General features: G+C 37.0%; 1 protein-coding gene across 2 annotated transcripts in view; it reads left to right on the forward strand.

The window, feature by feature from the left end:
• Fchsd2 (FCH and double SH3 domains 2) overlaps positions 1-24,561 on the forward strand; it is a 222,768-nt gene that overhangs the window by 146,988 nt on the left and 51,219 nt on the right. For both annotated transcript variants that reach the window (XM_070035064.1, XM_070035065.1), the window contains exon 9: positions 17,611-17,733. In XM_070035064.1, coding sequence (XP_069891165.1) covers positions 17,611-17,733 — 123 coding nt within the window. The remainder of the gene's footprint in view (positions 1-17,610; positions 17,734-24,561) is intronic.

Here is a 24,561-nt window from a genome sequence, read left to right on the forward strand (position 1 = left end):
AAAGCATCTTGCATATAAAGTAAGATATTCTGTAAATAACAACTGTTACTTTGATCATACCATATTTTTTTGAGGACATTAGAACTTTTTTTTGGGGGGGGGGTCCGGTTGTGGGGCCTGGGTGCTGTCCCTCAGCTCTTCAGCTCAAGGCTAGCGCTCTACCACTTGAGCCACAGTGCCACTTCTGGCTTTTTTCTTTTTGCTTATGTGGTGCTGAGGAATCAAACCCAGGGCCTCATGCATGCAAGGCAAGCACTCTACCACTGAGCCACCTTCCCAGCCCCGATCATACCATATTTTTATGATTTTTTATGTAAAGTGTGCTAGCTGTTTTCATAATGGCTTTTCCCATTTATATTAGAAGATGCTGTCAAATATTTTGAATTTTTATTTGTTTATTTTTATTTATTTTGGGGGGGGGTCTGGTCGTGGGGCCTGAACTCTGGGACTGGGCGCTGTCCCTCAGCTCTTCAGCTCAAGGCTAGCACTCTACCACTTGAGCCACAGTGTCACTTCCGGCTTTTTTCTTTTTGCTTATGTGGTGCTGAGGAATCGAACCCAGGGCCTCATGCATGCAAGGCAAGCACTCTACCACTGAGTCACCTTCCCAGCCCATTTTATTTGTTTATTTTTGATGCTGATAACAGGTCTTGCATTCTTGGTTGGCACTCTTGCTTCCACCTGGCACTCTACCACTTGAATTATGCCTCCAGCTCAGCATTTTACTGGTTAATTGACGATGGATTTCCTTTTCTGCCTGGACTGATTTTGTGCTCCAGTCCTCTTATGTCTAAGCCTCCTGAATAGCTAGGATCACAGGCATGAGCTACTAGTGCCTGATGTTGAATATACTTTTTATTGTTTTAATTCCTTGCCATGAAATACAAGTTAAAGATAGCAGTATCATAATGAGTAGTGACTAAAGCCTAAATATTTATTAACCCATTATCATCATATTACTTGGTTTAGCAGTTCATCATATTTTATGTGCCCTAAAATAAATATCTCAATTATAAATGTGCTGTCTGAAACTTTTTGGAGCTAATGAACTAAGAGAATAGTAAAATGTAGTGTTTAGCTATCTTGTCATGTCATTCATAAATGTCTACTGAATAAGTACCCATTCTTACTATCTCTTTTTGTTCATTGATCCCAGGTGCCATTCTCAGTGCCTGGGGTCAGTGAACAAAAAGACAAGATCTTTTCCCTCTGAGCTTTACATCTAGTGAAGAAAGATAGAGGAAAAAGGATAGTAATTGTGTTTACAATTTCCAGTTCAGTTTTTTAAGTTACAAAATATCTCTTTATGTTCTTTTATTTTTGTATTCATTCCCCTAGATGAAAATATCATTACATCTGTTCTTGTTCTAGAACCTGTAAAATATGCATATATCAACATTACTATTGACAATAAAACTATAATATTTAAGATTTCCTTAATTCTATAGGTCTTTAGAATGTATCCCACTATGGCTATAGTTACATTTTAGACAGTGTTGAAATTTGTTTTTTATTCTTTTTAATTTTATTTTTTGAATAAAAAAACATTTAAGACATATATTTGTTTAAAAGTCATATATACCTATTTAATTCAGTCTCTAGCCCCTTTACCACCTTCTTACCCACTCTCTAATCTCTTCTGTCATCTTCATTTCCTCCCTTTTCATTAACACTGTTAATAACTGACTCAAGGTAATGTGAATTTCACCTCTGCCACCTTCCCACAATTAAAGGGTAGATACATTATTGCTTGGTGATACTAGAGAAAAACAAGAAACAAGGGAAATTTTTAAGGCTTCAAAATTAGACATGAACTAGATTCATTTAGTACACAATTGCAAGTCTCTATCCAATAGTTAAGCCTTCCTGGTCTTTTGTGCTCTCCCATCCCATAGCCTTCCGCACTGCATATGTCCTAATTCAATCTCCCACTAATCCCTTCTCTCTCACGCCTTCCTATCAGGTGTGTTAGACTATTCTAGTAAACAAATCCCCTAATTATTCAACTCAAAAATATATAGAAAATATTTCAACATCATAGAAAAATACATAGAATAATAAGGATTTATATATCTATCATTTAGAATTACACGTAAATACCTTCTAAAATGAGATACATTATTTACTCATAATCTGCCTTGTTGAATTGAAATCCCTTTGTACAACTAATCAAAATAAAGTTTAAAAAATAATACAAAAGTAAAACAACTCATTTCTCTTTTTCTTTTCCTCCCCGTCCCCCTTCCCCCCCAGGCGAGGGAACTGCCTCTGAGTCCTTTTGCTCAAGACTGGATCTCTAGTTCTTTGAGCCACAGTGTCACTTCCTCTTATGTCTTTCAGTCTCGTGAGTGGTAGGATTTATAGGCATAAACCACCAGCATCTGGCTATAATTTACTTTTGTATTATTATTTTTAAGATAGAGATTCCATTATTTTAAGATAGAGATTCCATTTTTCCCACTTTTGTCTCAGCACCATTTATTGAATAGCAAAGTTTGAACTGACCTTTGTTATAAACAATACTCACAAATATTCAGATTTTTCTTTGTTTTTTCCCATTAGTGTGTTGTTATACTTTTGCTAATACACCATCCTTCAAAATTATGATTCATTATAATAGTCTTTTACTCTTTAGATCAGCTTGTTAATCTTATGTGTATTTTGGTTGAGATTATATTGAATTTAAAAAATTTTAATGATGTATTTTACTATTGAGTCTTCCTATGTGCATGTGTGTACACATACACACCTATAGTTTTTTTTTTAGAAAAATAAAACTTTCAATGTTCAAATCTTTTAATGCTGAAATTTCTTCCTGTGATGGCTATTTTTCTATCTTACTGTTTTGGTTACTATTTTGAGCATTTTGTTACATTTTAATGTGTTGTGCTTGCATATAAATGCTTCTGATGTTAGTATATTAATAATTTTTTCTTTTTTCTTTTTTTTTTTTTTTGTCAGTCTTGGGCTTGAACTCTAGGCTTGGATGCTCTCCCTCAGCTCTTCAGCTCAAAGAGAGCACTCTACCACTTGAGCCACAGTGCCGATTCCAGTTTTCTAGTGGTTTTATTGGAGATAAGAGTCTCACGGACTTTCCTGCCCAGGCTGGCTTTGAACCGTGATCCTCAGATCTCAGCCTCCTGAATAGGATTACAGGCGTGAACGACTGGCACCCGGCCTTTCTTAATTTTTATAACAAGTTTCACCCATTTTGAGTATAAAATTCAGTGATTTTCAGAAAATGTATATTTATACAAGCACCACTACACTTCAGTTTTATGTTTTCACCATTCCTAAATTGTTTCTTCATTCCCTTGCATAGCCAGTCCCCACTCTAACCCTCATCCCCAGTCTACCACCAGTCTATCTCTATATATGTGCCCTTTGGGGACATTTTATATAGATGGAATCAAACCATGTGGTCTTTTGTGCCTTGCTTCTTGCAGTTAAAAGGTGCAGGCAGGTGTTCTATCAGTGAGCCATGCCTCAGGCCTTTATTGCACTGGTTGAGATAGGATCTTATTTTTTGTCTAGGACCTACACCTAGATTTTGATTCTTCTAACTTATATGTCTTCCTTTAGCAAAAGATGATACATTTACACTGTCATGCCCACTTTGTTCTGTTGAGACATAGTCTCACAGATATTTCTGTCCAGACTAGAACTATGATCTTTCTAATCTCAGCCTCACATGTAGCTGGGATATCAAGTTGTATCACCATGTCAAGCTATTGGTTGAAAAGAGTGTCTTGCAAACTTTGTGCCAGGCTGGCCTTGAACCATGATCTTTCCAAAGTTAGTCTCCTGAGGAGCTAGGATTATAGGCATGAGTCATTGCTCCTGACTTGGATTCTTGTGTGTGTATGTGTGTGTGTGTGTGTGTGCACATGTGTGCACACATGCAAACCAGTCATGGGGTAAATTCAGAGCCTGGATACTGGCCCTGACCTTTTTTTTTGTTTGTTTGCTTTAGGCACGCATATTCTACCTCATGAGGCATGGCTCTGCTTCTGGCTTTTTCAGTGGTTAATTGGTGATAAGAGTCTCACAGACTTTTCTTACTCAGGCTGGCTTCAAACCGTAATTCTCAGATCTCAGTGTCCTGAGTAGCTAGGATTACAGGCATGAGACGCTGGCATCTGAGTCTGATGGATTATTATATTTTAAATGGCATATTTTGAGCTAATAATGTTTATAATTTTTATATAACCCAATTTAGATCTTTTATTCTTTTGGTGTCATATCTTTTTTGTTAATTTTCTTTTATTAAGATGATGTACAAAGGAGTTATCATTTCATAAGTCAGATAATAAATACATTTCTTTTTGAGCAATGCAAGCCTTCCTTAACTCTCTTCCAGTTTCCCCTTTCTATCCCCACCCATAAGTTGTATAGTTCATTTTCAACATAACTTAAAAAACAAAAGTAAAAAAAAAAACCTTTATCATTCCCAGTATCACAGAGCTTTTCTCCTGTGTTTCTTTTGACATTTTGTACTTATAACTCTCTCACTTAGGTCTGATACTTGCTATTCCATTGCATATATGTATCACATTTTCTTTTTTTGATATTGATGGACAACTATGCTGATTCCATATTTTAACTATTATAATGAGTGCTGATATGTAAATATGGGGCATGCAGGTATCTCACTGTAGGCTGATTTACATTCCTTCAAATATATGCCGAGAAGTAGCATAGCAGAATAATACGGTGTATTTGTAATCTTATGATGTACTTTTAAAGCATATGTTGCCCATCTTATTTACATGTTTTCAGATTTTATATCTGCCTTCCTAAATACAATTTATTTTTAGTTTCCTTTTTTTTTTAATTTGGGTTATTCTGAAGCTTCACTAATCCTACAGATTCGTTTGGAGTCATTCTCTAATTTTTTTTTTTTTTTGGTGTCATATCTAAAAGGGGGAAGGAGGGCTTAAAGGTATGGCTCAGGTAGGAGAGCAAAAGCCAGTGAGTAAAAGCCTCAAATATCAAACTCAAGTCCTGGTCTTAGAAGAAGAAAAAAAAACCTTTACAATTCCCAATATCACATGTGTCAACTTCACTTGAATATTTTTCTTTTTTCTTAAAAAATACATTAGGAACTATTCCTGCCTTTAAACATTACTTGAAAAATATTATTAATTTTGCCAGTTTTTTTTTTAAGTATGAATGTATGAATACTGGTTCTGGAGCCTGAACTCAGAGCCTTGCACTTTGACTTAAGCTTTTTCCCTCACATCTGGCTCTCAACCACTTCAGCCACACCTCCATTTCTGCTTTTTGCTAGTTAATTGGAGATTCTGTCCAAGCTTGCTTCAAACCGCAATCCTTAGATCTCAGCCTTCTGAGTAGTTAGGATTACAAATGTGAGCCACCAGTGCCTGATACCATAAGTTTTCTTATACCTTTTTTTTCTGCTTTTGTAAATCCATAGTGAAGACTCTTTCATATAAATCTTTAAGACTCTTTCATATAAATCTTAAGATACTTTTTAAAATGCATTCTATGGTTAAAACATTGTTAATACTTTATAGATAGACTATTTGCCTTCCAAAAAGAATCTACCAATCTATTCTACTAAAAAAAGTATAAGAGCTGGGTAGCATAACCTTGTAATCCTAACATTCTGGAGACTGAGGGAGGAGTATTTTATGTTTAAGGCCAGGCTGGGCTACATAGTAAGTTACAGGCTAATCTGGGCTATATAACAGCCAGCTCGAGACAAGACCCTGTCTCAAAGGAGAAGCAGAACCCTCCTAAGTTTTCCCTATATTTTATAATTAGATGTTTGTGGGGGGGGGTATATATAAGCAATAATTTAGATTGAGGACTGTGCTTAGCATTTTTATTTAATTCTTAAGTAGTTACTAAGTAAGTTGAACACATTCATTTTGTATTATTTAAAAAACTTATCTGACCAAAAATGAGTAGAAGGAAAGGATGGATCATTGCAAAAAGCAAGACAGTTAATGCTAAAAGTAATAATGATAAATTAGTAGAATTGGGATTTATCTATCTTTTTTTTTCTTTTTTTTTTTTTTTTGCCAGTCCTGGGGATTGAACTCAGGGCCTGAGACTGTACCTTGAGCTTCTTTTGCTCAAGGCTACCACTTGATCCACAGCACCACTTCTGGATTTTTCTGTTCATGTGGAACTGAGGAATTGAACCCAAGGCTTCATGCATGCTAGGCAAGCACTCTACCACTAAGCCACATTCCTGACCCCAGGATCTATATTTTATACTAAGCAAACTGACATCCACGATACTTTACTAATTTATATCCTCTAAGATACTAGTTTAGATATGGACTATACATTGTCTATTAACAAATATTGTTATTTCAAACCCTTCCTTAAATCACAGCTTAATAGGGGCTGGGAAGGTGGCTCATTGGTAGAGTGCTTGCCTTGCATGCATTGAGCTTTAGGTTTGATTCCTCAACACCACAGTAGCAGAAAAAGCCAAAACTGACCTGTAGCTCAAGTAGTAGAGTGCTAGCCTTGAGCTGAATTGCTGAGGCCCAGAGTTCAGGCCTCACGACCAAAAATCACAGCTTAATAAATACCTACTGAATACTGAATATCTTCTTTGTGTCATTTTCTGGGTATACAAAAATAAACGTGACCCATCTCTTCCTTTTGAAGTGAAATAAAAATATTAAAATAGCTTTATTTACTAAATACTTATTACTTGCCACACATTGATAACCTCATTGCATATATTACTTGCTTTAATATTAAAATCCTACTTGAAGCCCGGCACTGGTGGCTCATGCCTGTAATCCTAATTATTCAGGAGGCTGAGATCTGAGGATCATGGTTCAAAGCCTGCTGGGACAGGAAAGTCTGTGAGACTCTTGTCTCCACTTAACCACCAGAAAGCTAGAAGTGGTGCTGTGGCTCAAGTGGTAGAGCACTCTCCTTGAGCTAAAGAGCTCAGGGACAGCACCCAAGCCCAGAGTTCAAGCCCCAGGACCAGAACAAAAAAAAAATCATACTTGATAACTGAAATTCTAAACATTTTTTTGGTTTTTTTTGTCGGTCATAGGGCTTGAACTATGGGCCTGGGCACTGTCCCTCAGCTCTTCAGCTCAAGGCTCTACCACTTAAGCCACAGCGCCACTTCCAGTTTTTCTGGTGGTTTTTATTGGAGATTAGAGTCTCATGGACTTTCCAGCCCAGGCTGGCTTTGAACTGCGATCCTTGGATCTCAGCCTTCTGAGTAGCTAGGATTACAGGCCTGAGCCACCAGAGCCCTGCCTAAGGTGCTTTATTAAAGGCCTTTCAGTATTAAAACTGTGGTGCTTATTGTGGTAATCATAAGCATACAAACAAATCTTCATTTAAATACCATTGTGATGCTTGAGCCTTTGGAATTTTAGTAGTTAGAAGTTTAAAGGCAAGATTAGCAAGGTGGTGGCTCACTCCTGTAATCCTAACTATTCTGGAGGCTGAAATCTGAAGATAGAGGTTTGAAGTGGTGGCTCACTCCTGTAATCCTAACTACTCAGGAGGCTGAAATCTGAGGATAGAGGTTTGAAGCCAGCCTGTGTAGGAAAATACATGAGTTAGTGACCATAAAGCCAGAAATGAAGTTGTGGCTCAAGTGGGTAGAACACCAGCCTTGGACAAAAAAAGCTCAGGGACAGTGCCAAGGCTCTGAGTTCCAGCCTCAGGACTGGCATACCACACATACACACACACACACACACACACACACACACACACGCACGCACGCACGCGCACACACACACACACACACGCATGCACACACGCGCGCGCGCGCACACACACACACACACACGCTGATGCCAAAGCTATTTCCTACTTAAGACAAAACTTGCTTGTACTGCTTTATGAAATTAGAGCTGAGCCATCTGTATTAGGCTATAAATGCCTTTTCAATTTGAATTTCTTTTCACTTTCTACACAGAAGCTATTGGACTATCCCACAAGACACTAGGGGACTTGCCAGATAAGACTGTAAATAGTCCACAGATATTTTCAAAGAACCTCCCTGGAACTTGCTTACAGAAAGAGCCACCAACCAGCTTCATAGGTTACCTAAAAGCCACAAAATTTTCCTTAAAACCTAGCAGAAATGTTAGTGTTTTTATTAGCTACAGTTAACTTTTTCTTTCTTGCCAGTATGGGGCCATGAACTTGGGGCCTCATGCTATTGCTTGACTTTGCTCACTGCTGACAACCTACCACTTAAGCCACACCTCATCTTTTTTTTGTTGGTTAATTGGAGATGGAGTCTCTGCCTAAGCTGGCTTCCTCAAGTTTCTCTAGGTTTCATCCTCCTTAATAGCTAGGATTATGGGGGTGAGCTGCCACATCCAGCTAGCCTGTCAACTTAAACATGTGAATCACCTGTTACTCTTTAAAGAAAAGTAAGTTATAATTGTAGGTATCTTCAACTTTGGAATAGGGAAATTAAAACTTAATTTTGTTTCATAATTTAAATCTATTTTTAAAAAAGCTTTTTAAGGTACAATCAAGCTTAGCCACAATCTTACTAGTTGAGAGGAAATATTTAGTTGTAAATTTTTAGGGAGGAATTACTGTCATTGCTCCTGAGAAATGGATCCTGTTTTTTAACCTTCCTTCCTTTTTAAATGTCCTTGGCTAATGTTTTTTTTTTTCTGTGTTTCAAATACTGCTTAGACCAGCAGAAATTTTTGCTGGAATAGACTTCAGAATAGACATGTCAGTGTTTACACTAAAGAGAGCCAGATTCTTTTTTTCACAGACTATGTACTTGAAAGATTTGATATTTTGAATATCAAAAGGAGTACAACTTGGCTATTGCGTTAGACATTGAAAATATCCTACATTACCTATTTAGTAGCTCAGAAACAATTTTATGAAGTATAAAGGCAAAAACGTTTATGACTCTATAATCTTTGTGTGTGTGTGTGTGTGTGCATGTGTGTGCGTGCATACATGTGTGCCAGTACCAGATCATAAATTCAGGACATTGTGCTGTCACTCAGTTTTGCTCATGGCTGGTACTCTCCACTTGAACTATGTCCTCTAAAATTTCTATATAAAGGGCATTCATGTTGCCAGAATTAGTGAGACAGCTTCCTGAACAAGGCTTGATACTCTTTATCCTAAATATGTTATGGCATTTTAGTACTTTAATGTAAAAACATACAGAAAAGATGCCCTTTAATAACACAACCAAAAGGCAAATGAGAACTAATTGAAAATTCTAGAACTAAATTGGAGTGCTGGAGTTTGGGGGTTTTTTTGTTGTTGTTTTTTGTGGGGGGGGTTGAGGGGGGTTGTTTGTTTTGTTTTATAGAAGCATTTCTCCACCAGGCCTCTTGTGCCTTGAACTCTATGCTTCTAACTATGTAACCATGCCCTCTCCTCACTACCTGTAATCATCAAGACCACTGCTAAGGAAGAGCTCCTCTTGGCTGCTTGATTGTCATGGTTGGTAAGCATGAGTTTGCTATTTGAATGTTTAGTTTTTACCAAAAAAATGATAGGAGACACATGCACGCATGCACACACACAGGTGTCTGGATGGCTCATATATAGGGGGAAAATGAGTCAATAGAAACTGCCCCTAGGACTGTACTGAAGTCTATTATCTGGGACTTGCTAAATAATCATTTTAAATTGCCTGCTTTCAAAATAAAGAAGTTCATGTATAAAGAACAAAAAGAAAATGTGAAAGTGAACCTCACTAAACAGGAAATATCAACAAAAATTAGAAATTATAAAAGGGTCCAGGTGCCAGTGACTCACACCTGTAATCCTAGCTTTTCAGGAGACTGAGATCTGAGGATCATTGTTCAAAACCATTCTGGGCAGGAAGTGTGACCTTCCTTAACTGCAGAGCTGTGGGACAGCACCCAGACCCAGCCCCACAGTAAAAGAAAGAAAAAGAAAAGGAAGGAAGGAAGGGAGGGAGGGAGGAAGGAAGGAAGGAAGGAAGGAAGGAAGGAAGGAAGGAAGGAAGGAAGGAAAGGAAAGGAGGGAGGGAAGGAAAGAAAGAGGAGAGAGAGGTGGGGGAGGGAGAGGGAGGGAGGGGGAAGGAAGGAAGGGAGGGAAGGAGGGAGAGAGGAAGGAAAAGAAAGGGGGAAGGAGGAGAGAAGGAAGGAAAGGAGAGAGGGAAAGAAAGAAAAAGGCAAAGAATATGTGTGTGTGTGTGTGTGTGTGTGTGAATCAAATAGAAATTCTATATTTAAAAAGTAGAATAACTGCTGTGTGCTGGTAGCTCGCGCCTGTAATCCTAGTTACTCAGGAAGCTGAGACCTGAGGACTGAAGTTCAAAGCCAGCCCTGGCAGGAAAGTCTGTAAGACTCTTACCTCCAATAAACCACTCAGAAAACCAGAAGTAGCACTGTGGCTCAAGTGGTAGAGCACTAGCCTTGAGCTGAAGAGCTGAGGGACGGCACCCAGGCCCAGAGTTCAAGCCCTACAACCAACCAAGGGGGAAAAAAAATAGAATAACCTTCCAGGGGCTGTATCTCAGTGTGAAGGAACTAGCCTGGCATATGTGAGGCCCTGGGTTCAATCCCAGGCATAACTAAAAGAGAAGTACAATATCTGAAACAACAATACACTAAATGGATTCAGTAGTGAAATTGAGCTAGCAGATAAGTCTGTGAACTTAAAGGGACATATATTGAGATTATCCAGCTCAATAAAGATTGGATAGTGCAATGTCTGTTTTAAATATAATACATAAAACAACAATAATAAAACATTCCGGTGAGCCTATAATGTATAAAGATATGCTTGTTCTGAGCACTTGGGGCTCACACTTGTAATCCTAGCTACTCCGATGCTGAGATCTGAGGATTGTGGTTCAAGGTCAGCTTCAGCTAGAAAGTGGTGAGTCTCTTATTTCTAACCACCAGGAAAGCAGGAGTGGAGGGAGTTGTGGCTCAAAGTGGTAGAGACTAGCCTTTAGCAAAAGAGCTCAGAGACAGCACACAGGCCCTGAGTTCAAGATGTTTGCATGATAATAGCAAAGAGTTGAGAGAGAATAGGGCAGTACAGAGTAAAAAGTCATTATATGTTGTTGCAATTAAATTTGTATTAATCCAATCCAGATTGTTGTAAATTAAGGTGTTAATTGTAATCCCCAGATAACTTCTAAAATTATATAAAATCATCAACAAATAAATTAAATGGTACATAGGGTATACCTGTTCAACAACAAACTCCTTGAGGAGAATTATCTAACTCATTTACAAGTAACATACTGTTTTGACTCCATTGCATCTGGAAATTAAAAGTTGAAGAAAGTTCAGTGTTTTCCCAGAGTGACTTTGCTAGTAAGCAGGGGAGCAGGGATTTGAATGCAATCATATGTGGTTCAAAGCATTCTTCTGGCCTTTGCTGCAGTAGGATTGCAGTCTAAGTAATAGGTAGTGTACAACCGGATGGCCATAAGTAGTACCACAAATCTCTCTCTGCATGACTTCTCTGCATGCTATTAGATACTCAAGTGGACAGCACAGGCTTTAAAAAAACAGAAGTGAACTTTCTTTTCTTGGCTTTGTAATTCACAGACAGAAACTTTCATTTGCTTCCTCTTTCACACAATGAAAGCTCTCAGAGCTTTTAAATAAAACAACCAAGTATGAAATGAGGTGACCTGTTGCTAATTTTAATGTCAGTTAACAAATTCAGCTGTGCGTTAGGGTATTTACAGTAATACAAATGTAGCCTAAGACTTGCTTTGATTTTTTTTTTTTTAATCTGTCTCTTTGCAGGTAGAATTTGAAGGCTTTTGAGAAAGATAGCAGCAGTCAGGCCATTGTTGTTTTCTTCCAACATCAGCAAAGGAGGGCTGTAAAATACCATCTTTTAATTTCAAAACGGCTCCCATTTATCATCTTGATATTTATTTCCTTGACTTTTACCAGAGACTATTTTAGAAATGCTCTCTGAAAAATCTGTTTTTCTAGGTTTCATTAAGGAAGCTCAGGAGATTTCAGCATAATGCTGTCACTACAGAATCTATGACCTTCCTGAATCTAAACAAGGAGGCTACTGTTTAACATTCTCACTTGAGAGGAAATTGCATCAAATGCTTAGAAAAATATTTTTTTCTCCTAATTCCCAACTCATCATAATTTTTTCCACTTAAAACAAGTTCTTAGGAATTTATACTTCTCTGTAAAATAGAGATTCACTGGAAGGAACATTCTCAAATTCTTTATTCCTAAATTTTACCATGAGGATATCTGCTGCTACTCTTCCCTTTTAAAAAATATTTTGAGTATTTACATTATGAGTTTGGGTTCCAAACAACTGATTTTAAAGATCAAGCAGATAGAATGAACGAAGAGGGCGGAGGTCATGTGTGAGAAGCATTTACATTTAGAGGAAAACATGGCTGCTTAGAGGCATTTCAAATTCAGGTTTTCACAAGTATTGCTGGACCAGTAAAATATATTCTGGACCAAAGTTCCCATAGTTTTTCAGTTTAAATACTACAAAATGATTCTCTTAGATATTTGTATTAAATGGTCAAAAGTTTGACTGCTTTTTGAAATATAAAATGGATGAGTTACCTACCGAGGTTTTGCATGTTAGATATTAACAAAAACTCACATTCCAGATTAACTCTTATTTGTGTTTCTGAGCTTGTATGTGAATTCTAATGCATCACTGATTAAGATTTTTACAGCTCTTCACCTAGGCCTCTTTTAACTGAAGTTTGTGAACATCTCATTTGAAATTGAACAAATAATTTGTTTTTTTGTTGTTGTTGTTAATTTTTTTTTGGGTCCGGTCTTGGGGACTGAACTCTGGGCCTGGGCGCTGTCCCTCAGCTCTTCAGCTCAAGGCTAGCGCCCTACCACTTGAGCCACAGCGCCACTTCCGGCTTTTTTCTTTTTTGCTTATGTGGTGCTGAGGAATCGAACCCAGGGCCTCAGGCATGCAAGGCAAGCGCTCTACCACTGAGCTACCTTCCCAGCCCCTGAACAAATAATTTGTACTTTGAGAACATTCTTGTGCCTTGCTCATTTAAATTGCTAGACAAATCTCAGATGCAAGTTCACCATATATACCCTAGTCATATTTTTGTGTATGATTGCTTATTATCTATCTAGTATAACTTTTAAAGAGTTTTTGCTTTGAATTTATAGAACATTTATGCAGTACTTGGATTGTATTTGATTCCATTTTGAAATAAAAATTGTAAGGTTTGCAATCTGTTCAGTTGAAGAGAACCAGAATATAGAAAAACGACTTTGAATTATGATTATTTACATCTAATTTTCTGTATGAATCAGTGTTTTTCTTATAGTGCAACCAAAAGATAAAATTTGAATATGGCTTTATAAAACTACAGTTAGCGTTCATTACCCTTTAGTGAGGAGTCCTTTGGTGACAAGTAACAATAACTCAACTTAGAGTAGCTAAAAAAACAGGGAATTTGTTGGCTTTAGTAAGCATATCACAAAAAGATGAGGTGAAGCTTGTTCAGGTCAAGCAATGTCCTTGGGGTTTCATCTCCAGTATTACAAATAAATAAACAAATAAATGAAACAAAGGACTTGAGTCCTTTTTAAAAAATAAAAAAATTGTCCTGCTTCCTGTCTCTCATACCATATAGCTAGGTACAGGCCTTGCTTAGTAATGAGAGTGTAGAAACTGTGGATATTTGGCTTGCCCTAAAATGCATGCTTCCTATTTTTTTTTTGAGTTCATGATGTATGTACTATTATTTGCTATAGATAAGTAAAATATTTTAGTGGTTTTCTGAAAATTCAACATTATGACCACCTACAAAGCATTTCTAAACAAAAAAACTAGGCCAGATGCATTGGCTGATTGGTATAATTCCATATATTCCTTAGGTATAGATCAGGAGATTAGCAGTTCAAGGCAGGCATGGGAAAAAAATTAGTGAGATTCCATTTTACCATAAAAGCTGAGTATGGTGGCACAAACTTGCAACCTAAGTTATATAGTACCTGCCTGGACATAAACACAAGACCCTATTGAATTTTTTTTTTTTTTTTTTTTTTGGTCAGTTGTGGGGCCTGAACTCTGGGCCCCGGTGCTGTCCCTCAGCTCTTCAGCTCAAGGGTAGTGCTCTGCCACTTGAGCCACAGCACCACTTTCGGCTTTTTCTGCTTATGTGGTGCTGAGGAATCAAACCCAGGGCCTCATGCATGCAAGGCAAGCACTCTACCACTGAGCCACCTTCCCAGCCCTTTGAAAATAATTTAAAGCAAAGGAGACTAGGGTAGAGTACCTACTTGGTTCTGAGTCCAAACCCTATTATTTAAAAAAAGAAATAAAGAAAAACAAGAGTCTAAGTGAAAAACCTTGGTAGCTCATGCCTATAATCCTCTACTCAGGAGACTGAGATCTGAGGATCATGATTTGAAGCTAGCCCAGGCAGGAAAGTTCATAAAACTATTATTTCCAGTTAATTAGCAAAAAGTGAGAAGTGGAGCTAACAGATAACACTCAGGCTCTGAGTTCAATCACAATACGGGGGCTTTGTATTATAAGTTATGTGTTTCTTTGAAAAAACAAAAACAAGTTCATAAAAACATGCCTTAAGGTAGGACTTTTATTCTGTCTCAACATCAACTGTATGTGTTACTTCCATAACTACATACATGGAAATTTTATAGTATAGGTATTTGCATTCTGTATTTAAAGTGCTTGATAGTTCCATCTAGTGGTGTACATACCACAGAAGGTTCAGTTTTGCTACTTAATATTTTGGGGACAGAGTGTTTTAAAACTAGGTTTTTAAATTAATTTTATTGTCAAGGTGATGTACTTAGGGGTTACAGTTACATAAGTAAGGTAGTGAGTACATTTCTTGTTGAACTTGTTACTCCCTCCCTCATTTTTCTTCCACTTTCCCTTTCCCTCCAACTCCCCCCCCCATAAAACTAGTTTTATAAGATTAATGCAATAGGGTAAGATTTAAAAGGGATTTTATTGTAAAACAATTCTTATATATAACATAAACACCCACACAATAAAATAAACTGCATCAAAAATGTAAACCTTCAGCAAGTTTCTAGTGGCTCACATCTCTAATCCTAACTACTGAAAAGTCTGAGATCTGTAGATTCCAGTTCAAAGCTAGTTCAGCTGACAAATCCAAGAAAATTTGGTCTCTAGTTAATTAGCAAGAAGCAGGAAGTCGAAGTCTGGTTTAAATGGTAAAGAACCAGCTTTGAGCAAAAAAATAAAAACTGAATTCAAGCACAAAAAAATTAAACATTGTATCAAAAAACTATCAAGAAAGTAAAGCATTCCATAAAATGGGAGAAAATATTTGAAATTATTTTTTCTTGTAAGACTAATATCCAGAATATATAAAGAATTCTTACAACTTTACAGCAAAATGATGACCTAATTTAAAAAAATCAAGTCAAGGAGTTAAATAGACTTTTTCTCAAAAAAAAATCTATAAATGTCCAATAAGCACATGAAAAGATGCTCAACATCATTGGTAATTAGATAAATGCAAATCAGTCCCTGAGTCCAAACCCCAGTATCTCCAAGAGAGAGAGACTGAGACAGAAACAAATAAAAATGACAGTAAGATACTATCACCTGTCAATTAAAATAGCTTTCATAATTAAAAATTTTTAAATGTAAAGTTTGGTAGAGATATGGAGAAGTTGGAGCCTTCATTCATTGCAAACTGATCCTTAAATTAAACATAAAATTCCCATATGACCTAGTAATTTCACTCACAGGTATATTCCTAGTTGTCAATGCTAACATAAAGGTAGAGGCAAATTTTTAAAAGCAAAACAAAGATTTGGGAGTAGTATAAAAAATTAAGATTATAATCAGGGTACATGTACACAGAGTGAAATGGCCACTGGAATGTCTAGAAAGCAAAGGAAGGGTTGGTGGTTATGTTAGGACAAATCTAGCAAGTCATTATGAAAGAAAATTCATTGGACTTTCTATGCTTGGAGCTGGCGAGCTCTTATTGGTGAGCAGCAGCTGTCACTCTACAAGTCCAGCTGGTTGCCAGTTTTGTCAGTTGCTAGGAAAAAATGGGAACTTAAGAGATAAGATTAACTGTTTTACTGAATTGTCCTAGCAGAGTTCCTAGAACAATCATTAGGACCTAAGTGTTCTTTTCCCCATGACTTTTGGGCTCTGTTTTAGATGTGTGTGTGACAAGAATGTTTTCATTGTGTGCTGAGTTTCCACACAGGTGGTCAAATAAAAACCTGTATACTAACGTTCATAGCATTATTCATAATAGCCAAAAGGTAGAAAAGGAACTTCTCATTTAGTGATGAATGGATAAAACATAATATATTCATACAATGGAATATTATTCAGACATAAAAAGGAATGAAGTGTGATTATATTGATGAGCCTTGAAAATGTTATGCTAAGTAACAGTAGCCAGACACAAGACCACATACTGCATGATTCCACTTACATGAAACATCTGGAATAGAGACAGAAAGCAGGTTAGTGCTTGTTGGAGAATGGAGAGAAGAATAAGGAGTAACTGCTTAATAAATACAAGGGTTTGGTTTGGTTTGTCCATAGTGGAGGCCCTCAGGGCCCTATTCTTGCTCAGTAGACACTCTACCACTTGAGCTGTTCCCTGAGCCCTAGACAGTTTGGACTGCTACTCACCAATTTATGTTTCTCAAATAGCTGGAATGACAGGCATGCCTGCAAGGCCAACTTTTATTGATTGAAATAGAAGTCTCACTAACTTTTTGTCTAGACTGACCTCAAACTACAATCCTCCCAATTTCTACCTCCTGAGTAACTGGGATTGTAAGCATCAGCCACACTGCAATTAGCTCAGGAGTTGTTTTAGAGGGGGCTGCCATAAATGTGTAAATAAATAAGAATGCTTAAAACTCTCTATGGATACTGTACTTGTGTTTCTTCCCCCAAACAAGATCTCTGAGTCACTTTTCTTAATATTTCTTTCTTTTTTTTTTTTTTTTTTTTTGGTCTGTCAGTCATGGGTTTTGAACTCTGGGCCTGGGCGCTATCCTTCAGTTCTTCAACTCAAGGCTAGTGCTCTATACCACTTGAGCCATAGCACCACTTCCACTTTTCTTAATATTTCTGTTGTGTTTTATTTCTGACCATTCTTTAACAATATATACTGATTTATAATTCTACCAATAATGGGTGAGGAGACTGGAGATTAATGTTTATTGAGTGTCTAACTTGATTCTAGGCTCTGTCTATAGAAGGTAATAGGAAGATGAGCAGAGATCAGAGATCAGAACCCAAGTGCTTTTGTCTCCAGGTTCTGTCTACTTTCCCCTTCACTTAGCAATATTAGGTTTTACCTGTGTCAGTTGCTGTTTATTAGAGTGATTCACAATTTCCCAAATATCATCTGTTAATTATAATTTTGGGTGACAATGTTGTCAGACACCTTGTATTCATATACTGTTTTGTAGAATGGGAACTTTTTTGTATAACTGCTTAAAGATAATAATGAAAAAATTTTCAAAAACCAACAGCCCAATTTAAAACAAAAAAAAACAAAATCTATCTTTTGTCCATTCATATTAGTATATTTTAAATTTAAATTAAACAAAGGCATTATATGTCAACATTTTTTTACTTTTGTTTACTTTTCTCTTCCAGGCTCTTGATGGAAATGTATATGATCACCTCAAAGATTATTTAATAGTTTTCAGTCGGACTGAGCTGGAAACATGCCAAGCTGTGCAAAACACATTTCAGTTTTTATTAGAAAACTCAAGCAAGGTAAGTGCAACAGGTGCTATTATCCATTTTAGAATCTAAAGTGTTTTTGCATACATTTCAAAATGAAGAGATCAGCAATATTAGAAGAAAATTTAAAGGACAATTTTGTGTAAGCAGCATCTGCTTTGGGTTAGGCTTTTGCTTTTATTTTTTTGGTGTGGGAGTTGTTTGTTTTTGGCAAGAGCCCGGAATATGGTAGGCAAGTGTTCTACAATCATTTTGAGCATTTTTTTTAAAGATGAGATCTTGCTAACTTTTCCCAGGCTGGTGTCTGACCTTCAGACTCTTGTCATCTCCTGGAGTAACTGGAATTATATGTATGTGCCTGTAATGCTAAGCATTCTTTGTAATGAAGTTGGTAAAACTGGTGCCACAACCTTGAACGAAAAGGGAGGTAATGCGACTGGCCAGCTGAAATATCAGTTCACTGCCATATACATTGCCTTTGAGAAAAATGGTTGAAGAGTTTTGTCTTCCACTCTGATTTTGAATCCACTCAACTCAGTCATTTGACAAAACAACAGGTCATGTATCAATGCAAAGAAAAATAAAGGAACACAAAGGGGAAACTGATAACTGTCTTGAAACTAATGTCTTTTTTTTATAAATTAAGCATTTTTCCTATATCCCATCATTCATTCATAGTGGTCTTTTGTTTAAAATGTTTATCAGCTTTGATAACATGCCACCAAGGGTAGAGGAAACTTTTTCTGCCAAAGGCCATTTATAACATCACCTGAAGGCCTTATAAAATTATCAATACAGGCAGACTACTGTGGGCAACTGACAAGAAGTGTACTTAAGTGTATGTGTCTGTCTTGTCATGTACCAAATAATTTTGGGTGCCTTATATGGCCCCAGATGTTACCTACTCCTATGAGAAAATAAAATGTATTTTCTTCAGGATCTGATAGATTACAATATTTTGCCATAATGAAACTATAATCGAAATAAATTGTTCCTGTAAAAAAGGTTATTTTCTTTCTGATAAATATGTACTATATGCTTCCTGCATTTTGTAACTGTTACTTTAAAAGGTCTAGTTCAATTCTCTTTTTTCAGCACAGTAGAGAGGGAAGTGCTAATACCTTTAGAAACCCTTTAGAGTATTCATCATCACAAGACAATCCAAAGACATGAAAGAAAAGGGATGCAGACTCTTTATCTTTTTTCTTTTCTTTTCTTTTTGGTGCTAGTCCTAGAGCTTGAACTCAGGGCCTAGACACTGTCCTGAACTTCTTTTGCTCAAAGCTAGCCCCACTTATGGTTTTCGATGGTGGCTAATTCGAGATAAGTGCCTCATGAACATTCCTGCCCTAGCTGTGATACTCAGATCTTAGCCTCCTGAGTAGCTATGATACAAGCATGAACCACAAGCTCCAGGCTTGAGATTCTTTATCTTAAAGGTACCTTTCTGTAGTACCTGAGCTTCTAATTCTGTTTTTTTTTTTTTTTTTTGGTCGTTCGTGGGGCTTGAACTCTGGGCCTGGGCGCTGTCCCTCAGCTCTTCAGCTCAAGGCGAATGCTCTACCACTTGAGCTACAGCGCCACTTCCGGTTTTCTGGTGGTTTATTGGAGATAGGAGTCTCATGGTCTCTCCTGCCCGGGCTGGCTTTGAACCACGATCCTCAGATCTCAGCCTCCTGAGTAGCTAGGATTACAGGCGTGAGCCACCAGCGCCCGGCCTAATTCTGTTTTGAGAAAAACATTAAAAGTGCTAAGTTGAAAGACATAAAAAACATTTTTGGCCTTATGTTTTAATGTCTTTCCCATATATCTTATTTTCCCATATTTTTACCACCAGAACACAGTAGTGTATAGAAAGGAGGAATGGATAGATAGTAAGATTTCTTAAAGAAAAGTGTTATCCACAGAATAATGGTAATTGGTAAATAGGAGTTTATTAGACCATTCTTTTTATTATAGTGTATAAATATATATATTTGAAAATTTTCATAAATGTTAGACAAAAATTCTACAAAATTATGTTGACTTCATTCCTTCTATAGTTGATTTTTTTTTATTCCTGAACAGATTTTTGATTTTTAGTCAGTCATTGGACTTGAACTCAGGGCCTTGTGTGCTGTCCCTGAGTATTTTTGCTCAAGGCTAGCACTCTACTACTTTGAGCCACAGCTCCACTTCTGGTTTTCTGGTGATTAATTGAAGACACGAATTTCATGGCCTTTTGTGCCCGTGGCACAGGTATTTTATAAGCTTATTTGCTTGCAGAGTTTTAATACCATGTTTGCTTTATTTTGATAAATCATACCAGTCCATTTTCCTACTTTTTCTGGAACCAACTTTTGTTCTGCTTCTCAATGTTCTGTTTATTGAATTTTATTTTATTTTATTTTCAGTCGTGGGGTTTGAATTCTGGGCTTGGACTCTGTCTCTGAGCTCCTCAACTCAAGGCAAGCACTCTACCTCTTAAGCCACTTCAGGTTTTGTGGTGGGTTATTGGAGATAAGAGTCTCACAGACTTTACTGCCTAGGTTGGCTTTGAACTGCATTCCTCAGATCTCAGCCTCCTGAGTAGCTAGGATTACAGGCGTGAGCTACCAGCACCTGGCATGTTTATTTAATTTTTGCCTTCATCTACAATTTTTCTTTCAATGTTCTTTTTATTTTTCCATGCATATTTTTCAATGTAAGTAGTTTATTTTCAGTGTTTCTCGTTTTCTGGTACATCCATTTGAGTCTCAACAATTTTTCTGCTTTTACTGCAGTCTGTGACATGTACAACTTTTGTTGTCATTTCTCTATTTCCCCGTCATTAGCCCATGAATTATTTAGAAGTGAGTTCTCAACAACAACAACAAAATGAGTTTTTCAGTTTATATTCAACAGGCATATAGGCAGGGTGACTTTTTTTATTTTCATTTTTATAGAAACTATATTTTGTTTGGGGACAGGGGGGAGGCTGGGAAGGGATGTGAAGGGTAAACAAAGGAGGAAGCTGCAATTCTTGATAAGAAATGTACTCATTATCTTGCCCATGTAATTGTAACCCCTCTGTACAGTATGTTCACAAAAAATTAAAATTAAAAAAAGAAACTATATTTTGTTGTATTGTACATTTGATTATCCCCTGGAAAAAAATCTTTAAAATCTCTTTTTCCAAGAAAAAGATTATATATACCATCCTTATTTTTAAAGCACATAATTATAACAGATAGCTAATATCATAATGCACTTAATTTTGGGGGAGTTTTTAGCACCACTTACATCCAAATCCTATGAGATTAGCATGATCATGTTCATTTTATGGGATAAAACACAGACTCAGGACTTGCCAGAGGTAACACACTCATTCACAGTATTTTCCATTCTGTGGGTCGTGCCTACTCTATTATGTTAGCTCCTTAGCTTCTTTTAATTGAAAACGAATTAAGAATTTATGAACTACTTTGAACACATAAGTAGATAAACTTCCATTTTCTGTATTCACTCACTAGTATCTCACTCCCCAGAGATAAGATATAATGGAGATAGATGCTTACATTTATATTGAAAGTGGTAGGAATAAATATTTAATACAAATGATATAACTAGGGGATATGCTCTTTTTGTTCCAAGTGAAAAGAACTCATACCTAACAATTTTTATGCCATGGGCTTTTCTGTTACTAAGAGGTTATTTGGCTGCTCTTGTTAAATTGCCAAAAAACAGTTCAGTGATTGATAAACCATTGAGAGGTTTGAAATTCTATGTTTTTTCATTCTATACTAATTTGTCTTTTGAGGTACAAACCTATTCTCCCACTTTCTAAAATGTAACATCCCCAAAGATATGAGATAATTTACACTGATATGACACACTATAAATTTAAGATATTCTTTGTATCTTTCATCCCCTAAATGGTAACAGCTGGTACTAGCAGCTGTTATTAAGTTTTAATTATTTATAAAACTTGCTCTTCTTAATATTTTATGAAATACTTTGTATATGTAACTGAAGCAGATGTTGTCATAGATATTTTCACTAGGATAGTAATTCCAAAGAATAGTAAACCAATCTTTATAGTGTGTTTATACATTATTGATTTCTGTCTGCATAAGGAAACTCCACAAAAATAATAATATAGCTTTTGAAACAATTCATTAAATAAAATACTATTCTGTGTGTGCTTTCAAATTAAAGTCTTTATTGTTATTAATACCTAAAAGACAAACCAAAAAAGTAATAAAATGAAGAGTAAAATCATATGATTCTTTCAGTGGAAACAGAAAAAACATATGGTAAGGAACTGGGAAGGTGGCTCAGTGGTAGAGTGCTTGTCTTGCATGCATGAGGCCCTGGGTTTGATTCCTCAGCACCACATAAGCATATAGTAAATTCAGTGCTCTTTTTGTGACTTAAAACAACTAATAATAGGGGCTGGGAAGGTGGCTCAGTGGTAGAGCGCTTGCCTTGCGTGCATGAGGCCCTGGGTTCGATTCCTCAGCACCACATAAGCAGAAAAGGCTGGAAGTGGTGCTGTGATAGAGTGTCAGCCTTGAGCTGAAGAGCTGAGGGACAGCGCCGAGGCCCAGAGTTCAAGCTCTATGACCGACCAAAAAAAAAAAAAAAAAAAAAAGTAACATAGAGTATGGTATGGGCATTAGATGTACAGACCAATATAACAAAATTGGGAGCCAGAAAATAAACCCAAACTTCTGTGAGCAATTGATTGTCAACAAAGATTTCTTGACAATTCAGTGAGAAAAGAATATTATCTCTAACCAAAAGTTCTGGCTCAAATGGATTAACCATTTACAAAGAAATGAAGTTGAATTAAGTTGCATCTCTACCTCTGACAGTTTTTCATGAATTGTAATGTACTGCAAATAAATAATGAGTAAAGAAAAAGCTACAGAACGCAATTTGGGTTTCTGTAAATCAAATATTGATTTCTACTGCTTCCCAAGAATATAATGCAATGATCCGTCTTATCATACTGTTTGTTTTGCTGCTTTATGTGTGGTAGTATATGTATATATATATATATACACACACAGATATATATGTATATACATATGTATATTAGTCTGTACAGAAAGCAACAAATATGTATATATGTGTGTATATATATTATATGTGTGTATGTATTCATATGCACATATGTATAGGTGTCTATGTATATGATATATATTTGTATAGGGGTGTGTTTTTTTGTGTGTGCGTGTGTGTGTGTGTGTGTGTGTGTGTGTGTGTGTGTGTTTCTTTTTAGTTTGTCTTCGTGGTATTCTTTTTTTTGGGGGGGAGGGTCCGGTCGTGGGGCCTGAACTCTGGGCTTGGGCGCTGTCCCTCAGCTCTTCAGCTCAAGGCTAGCGCTCTACCACTTGAGCCACAGTGCCACTTCCGGCTTTTTTCTTTTTGCTTATGTGGTGCTGAGGAATCGAACCCAGGGCCTCAGGCATGCAAGGCAAGCGCTCTACCACTGAGCCACCTTCCTAGCCCCTCGTAGTATTCTTTAAGATAGTATTTTGAGCTCGGCGCCAGTGGTGCATGCCTGTAATCCTAGCTATTCAGGAGTCTGAGATCTGAGGATTGCTGTTCAAAGCCAGCCCAGCCAGGAAATTCCCTGAAACTCATACTCAATTATCCACCAGAAAACTGGAAGTGGTGCTGTGGCTCAAAGTGGTAGAGTCCCAGCCTTGAGTGAAAGCTCAGGAACAGTGCCCAGGCCCTTGAGTTTAAGCATGAGGACTGACCAAAAAAAAAAAAAAAAACACTATTTTTTAATACAATCTTTCAAAAAGTTGTCAAGAAATACTCTAAAAATAGGATTTTGAGCTGGGCCCTGGTGGCTCATGCCTGTAATCCTAGCTACTCAGGAGGCTGAGATCTGAGGATCCCTGTTCAAAACCAGCCCCAGGAAGAAACTCGTGAGACTCTTATCTCCAATAACCCACTACAAAACCAGAAGTGGCGCTGTGGCTCAAGTGGTAGAATGCTTGCCTTGAGCTGAATAGCTGAGGGACTGGTGCTGGGAAAGGGGCTCAGTGGTAGAGTGCTTGCCTTGCATGCATGAGGCCCTGGATTCGATTCCTCAGCACCACATAAGCAGAAGTGGTGCTGTGGCTCAAGTGGTAGAGCGCTACCCTTGAGCTTAAGAGTTCAGGGACAGTGCCCAGGCTCAGAGTTCAGGCCCTACAACTGACAAAAAATAAATTTAAAAAAAAAAAAAAAGAGCTGAGGGACAGCACCCAGGCCCAGAGGTCAAGCCCCACGACCGACCAAAAAAAAAAAAAAAAAAAAAAAAAAAAAATATATATATATATATATATATATATATATATACACACACACACACACACATATATATATATATATGTATGTATGTATGTATGTATATGATTTTATATTAGGAATAGGATTATCTGACAATTTCCTAGTGGACAGGAATCTTCATAAAACAGACTGAGGAGGCCTATAAAACTTAAGGCTAGGAGGAGAAACTATAAGAAGTAACACACTTCTCTCTCTTTCCATCTCATAACCTCCCCCTCTCTCCTATTTTCCTCTTTCTTAACACCCTGATTTCCTGGGCCAAAGAAAGGTAGGTTTTTATGTGATAGCTGTCTTTTCACTCTCTGAAAATATTATGACTGCCTGTAATCCCACCTACTCAGAAGCCAGAGAATGAAAGGATGTTTTTTTAAGCCAACCCAGACAAGAAAGTTTCTTTAACCACACCTCATCTTAACCAAAAAGTTGGCCATGATAACCTGCACTCTTCATCATAAATATGCTGGAGGAATAAATAAGAGGTAAAAATGGCTTGGGTAAAAATGGAAGACCCACATCCAAAAACAAAGCAAAAAGGGCTAGAAGTGTGACTCA

This window comes from Dipodomys merriami, unplaced genomic scaffold, assembly GCF_024711535.1.
Source record: "Dipodomys merriami isolate MVZ:Mamm:240054 unplaced genomic scaffold, mDipMer1.0.p SCAF_25, whole genome shotgun sequence".
Classification (NCBI taxonomy): domain Eukaryota; kingdom Metazoa; phylum Chordata; class Mammalia; order Rodentia; family Heteromyidae; genus Dipodomys; species Dipodomys merriami.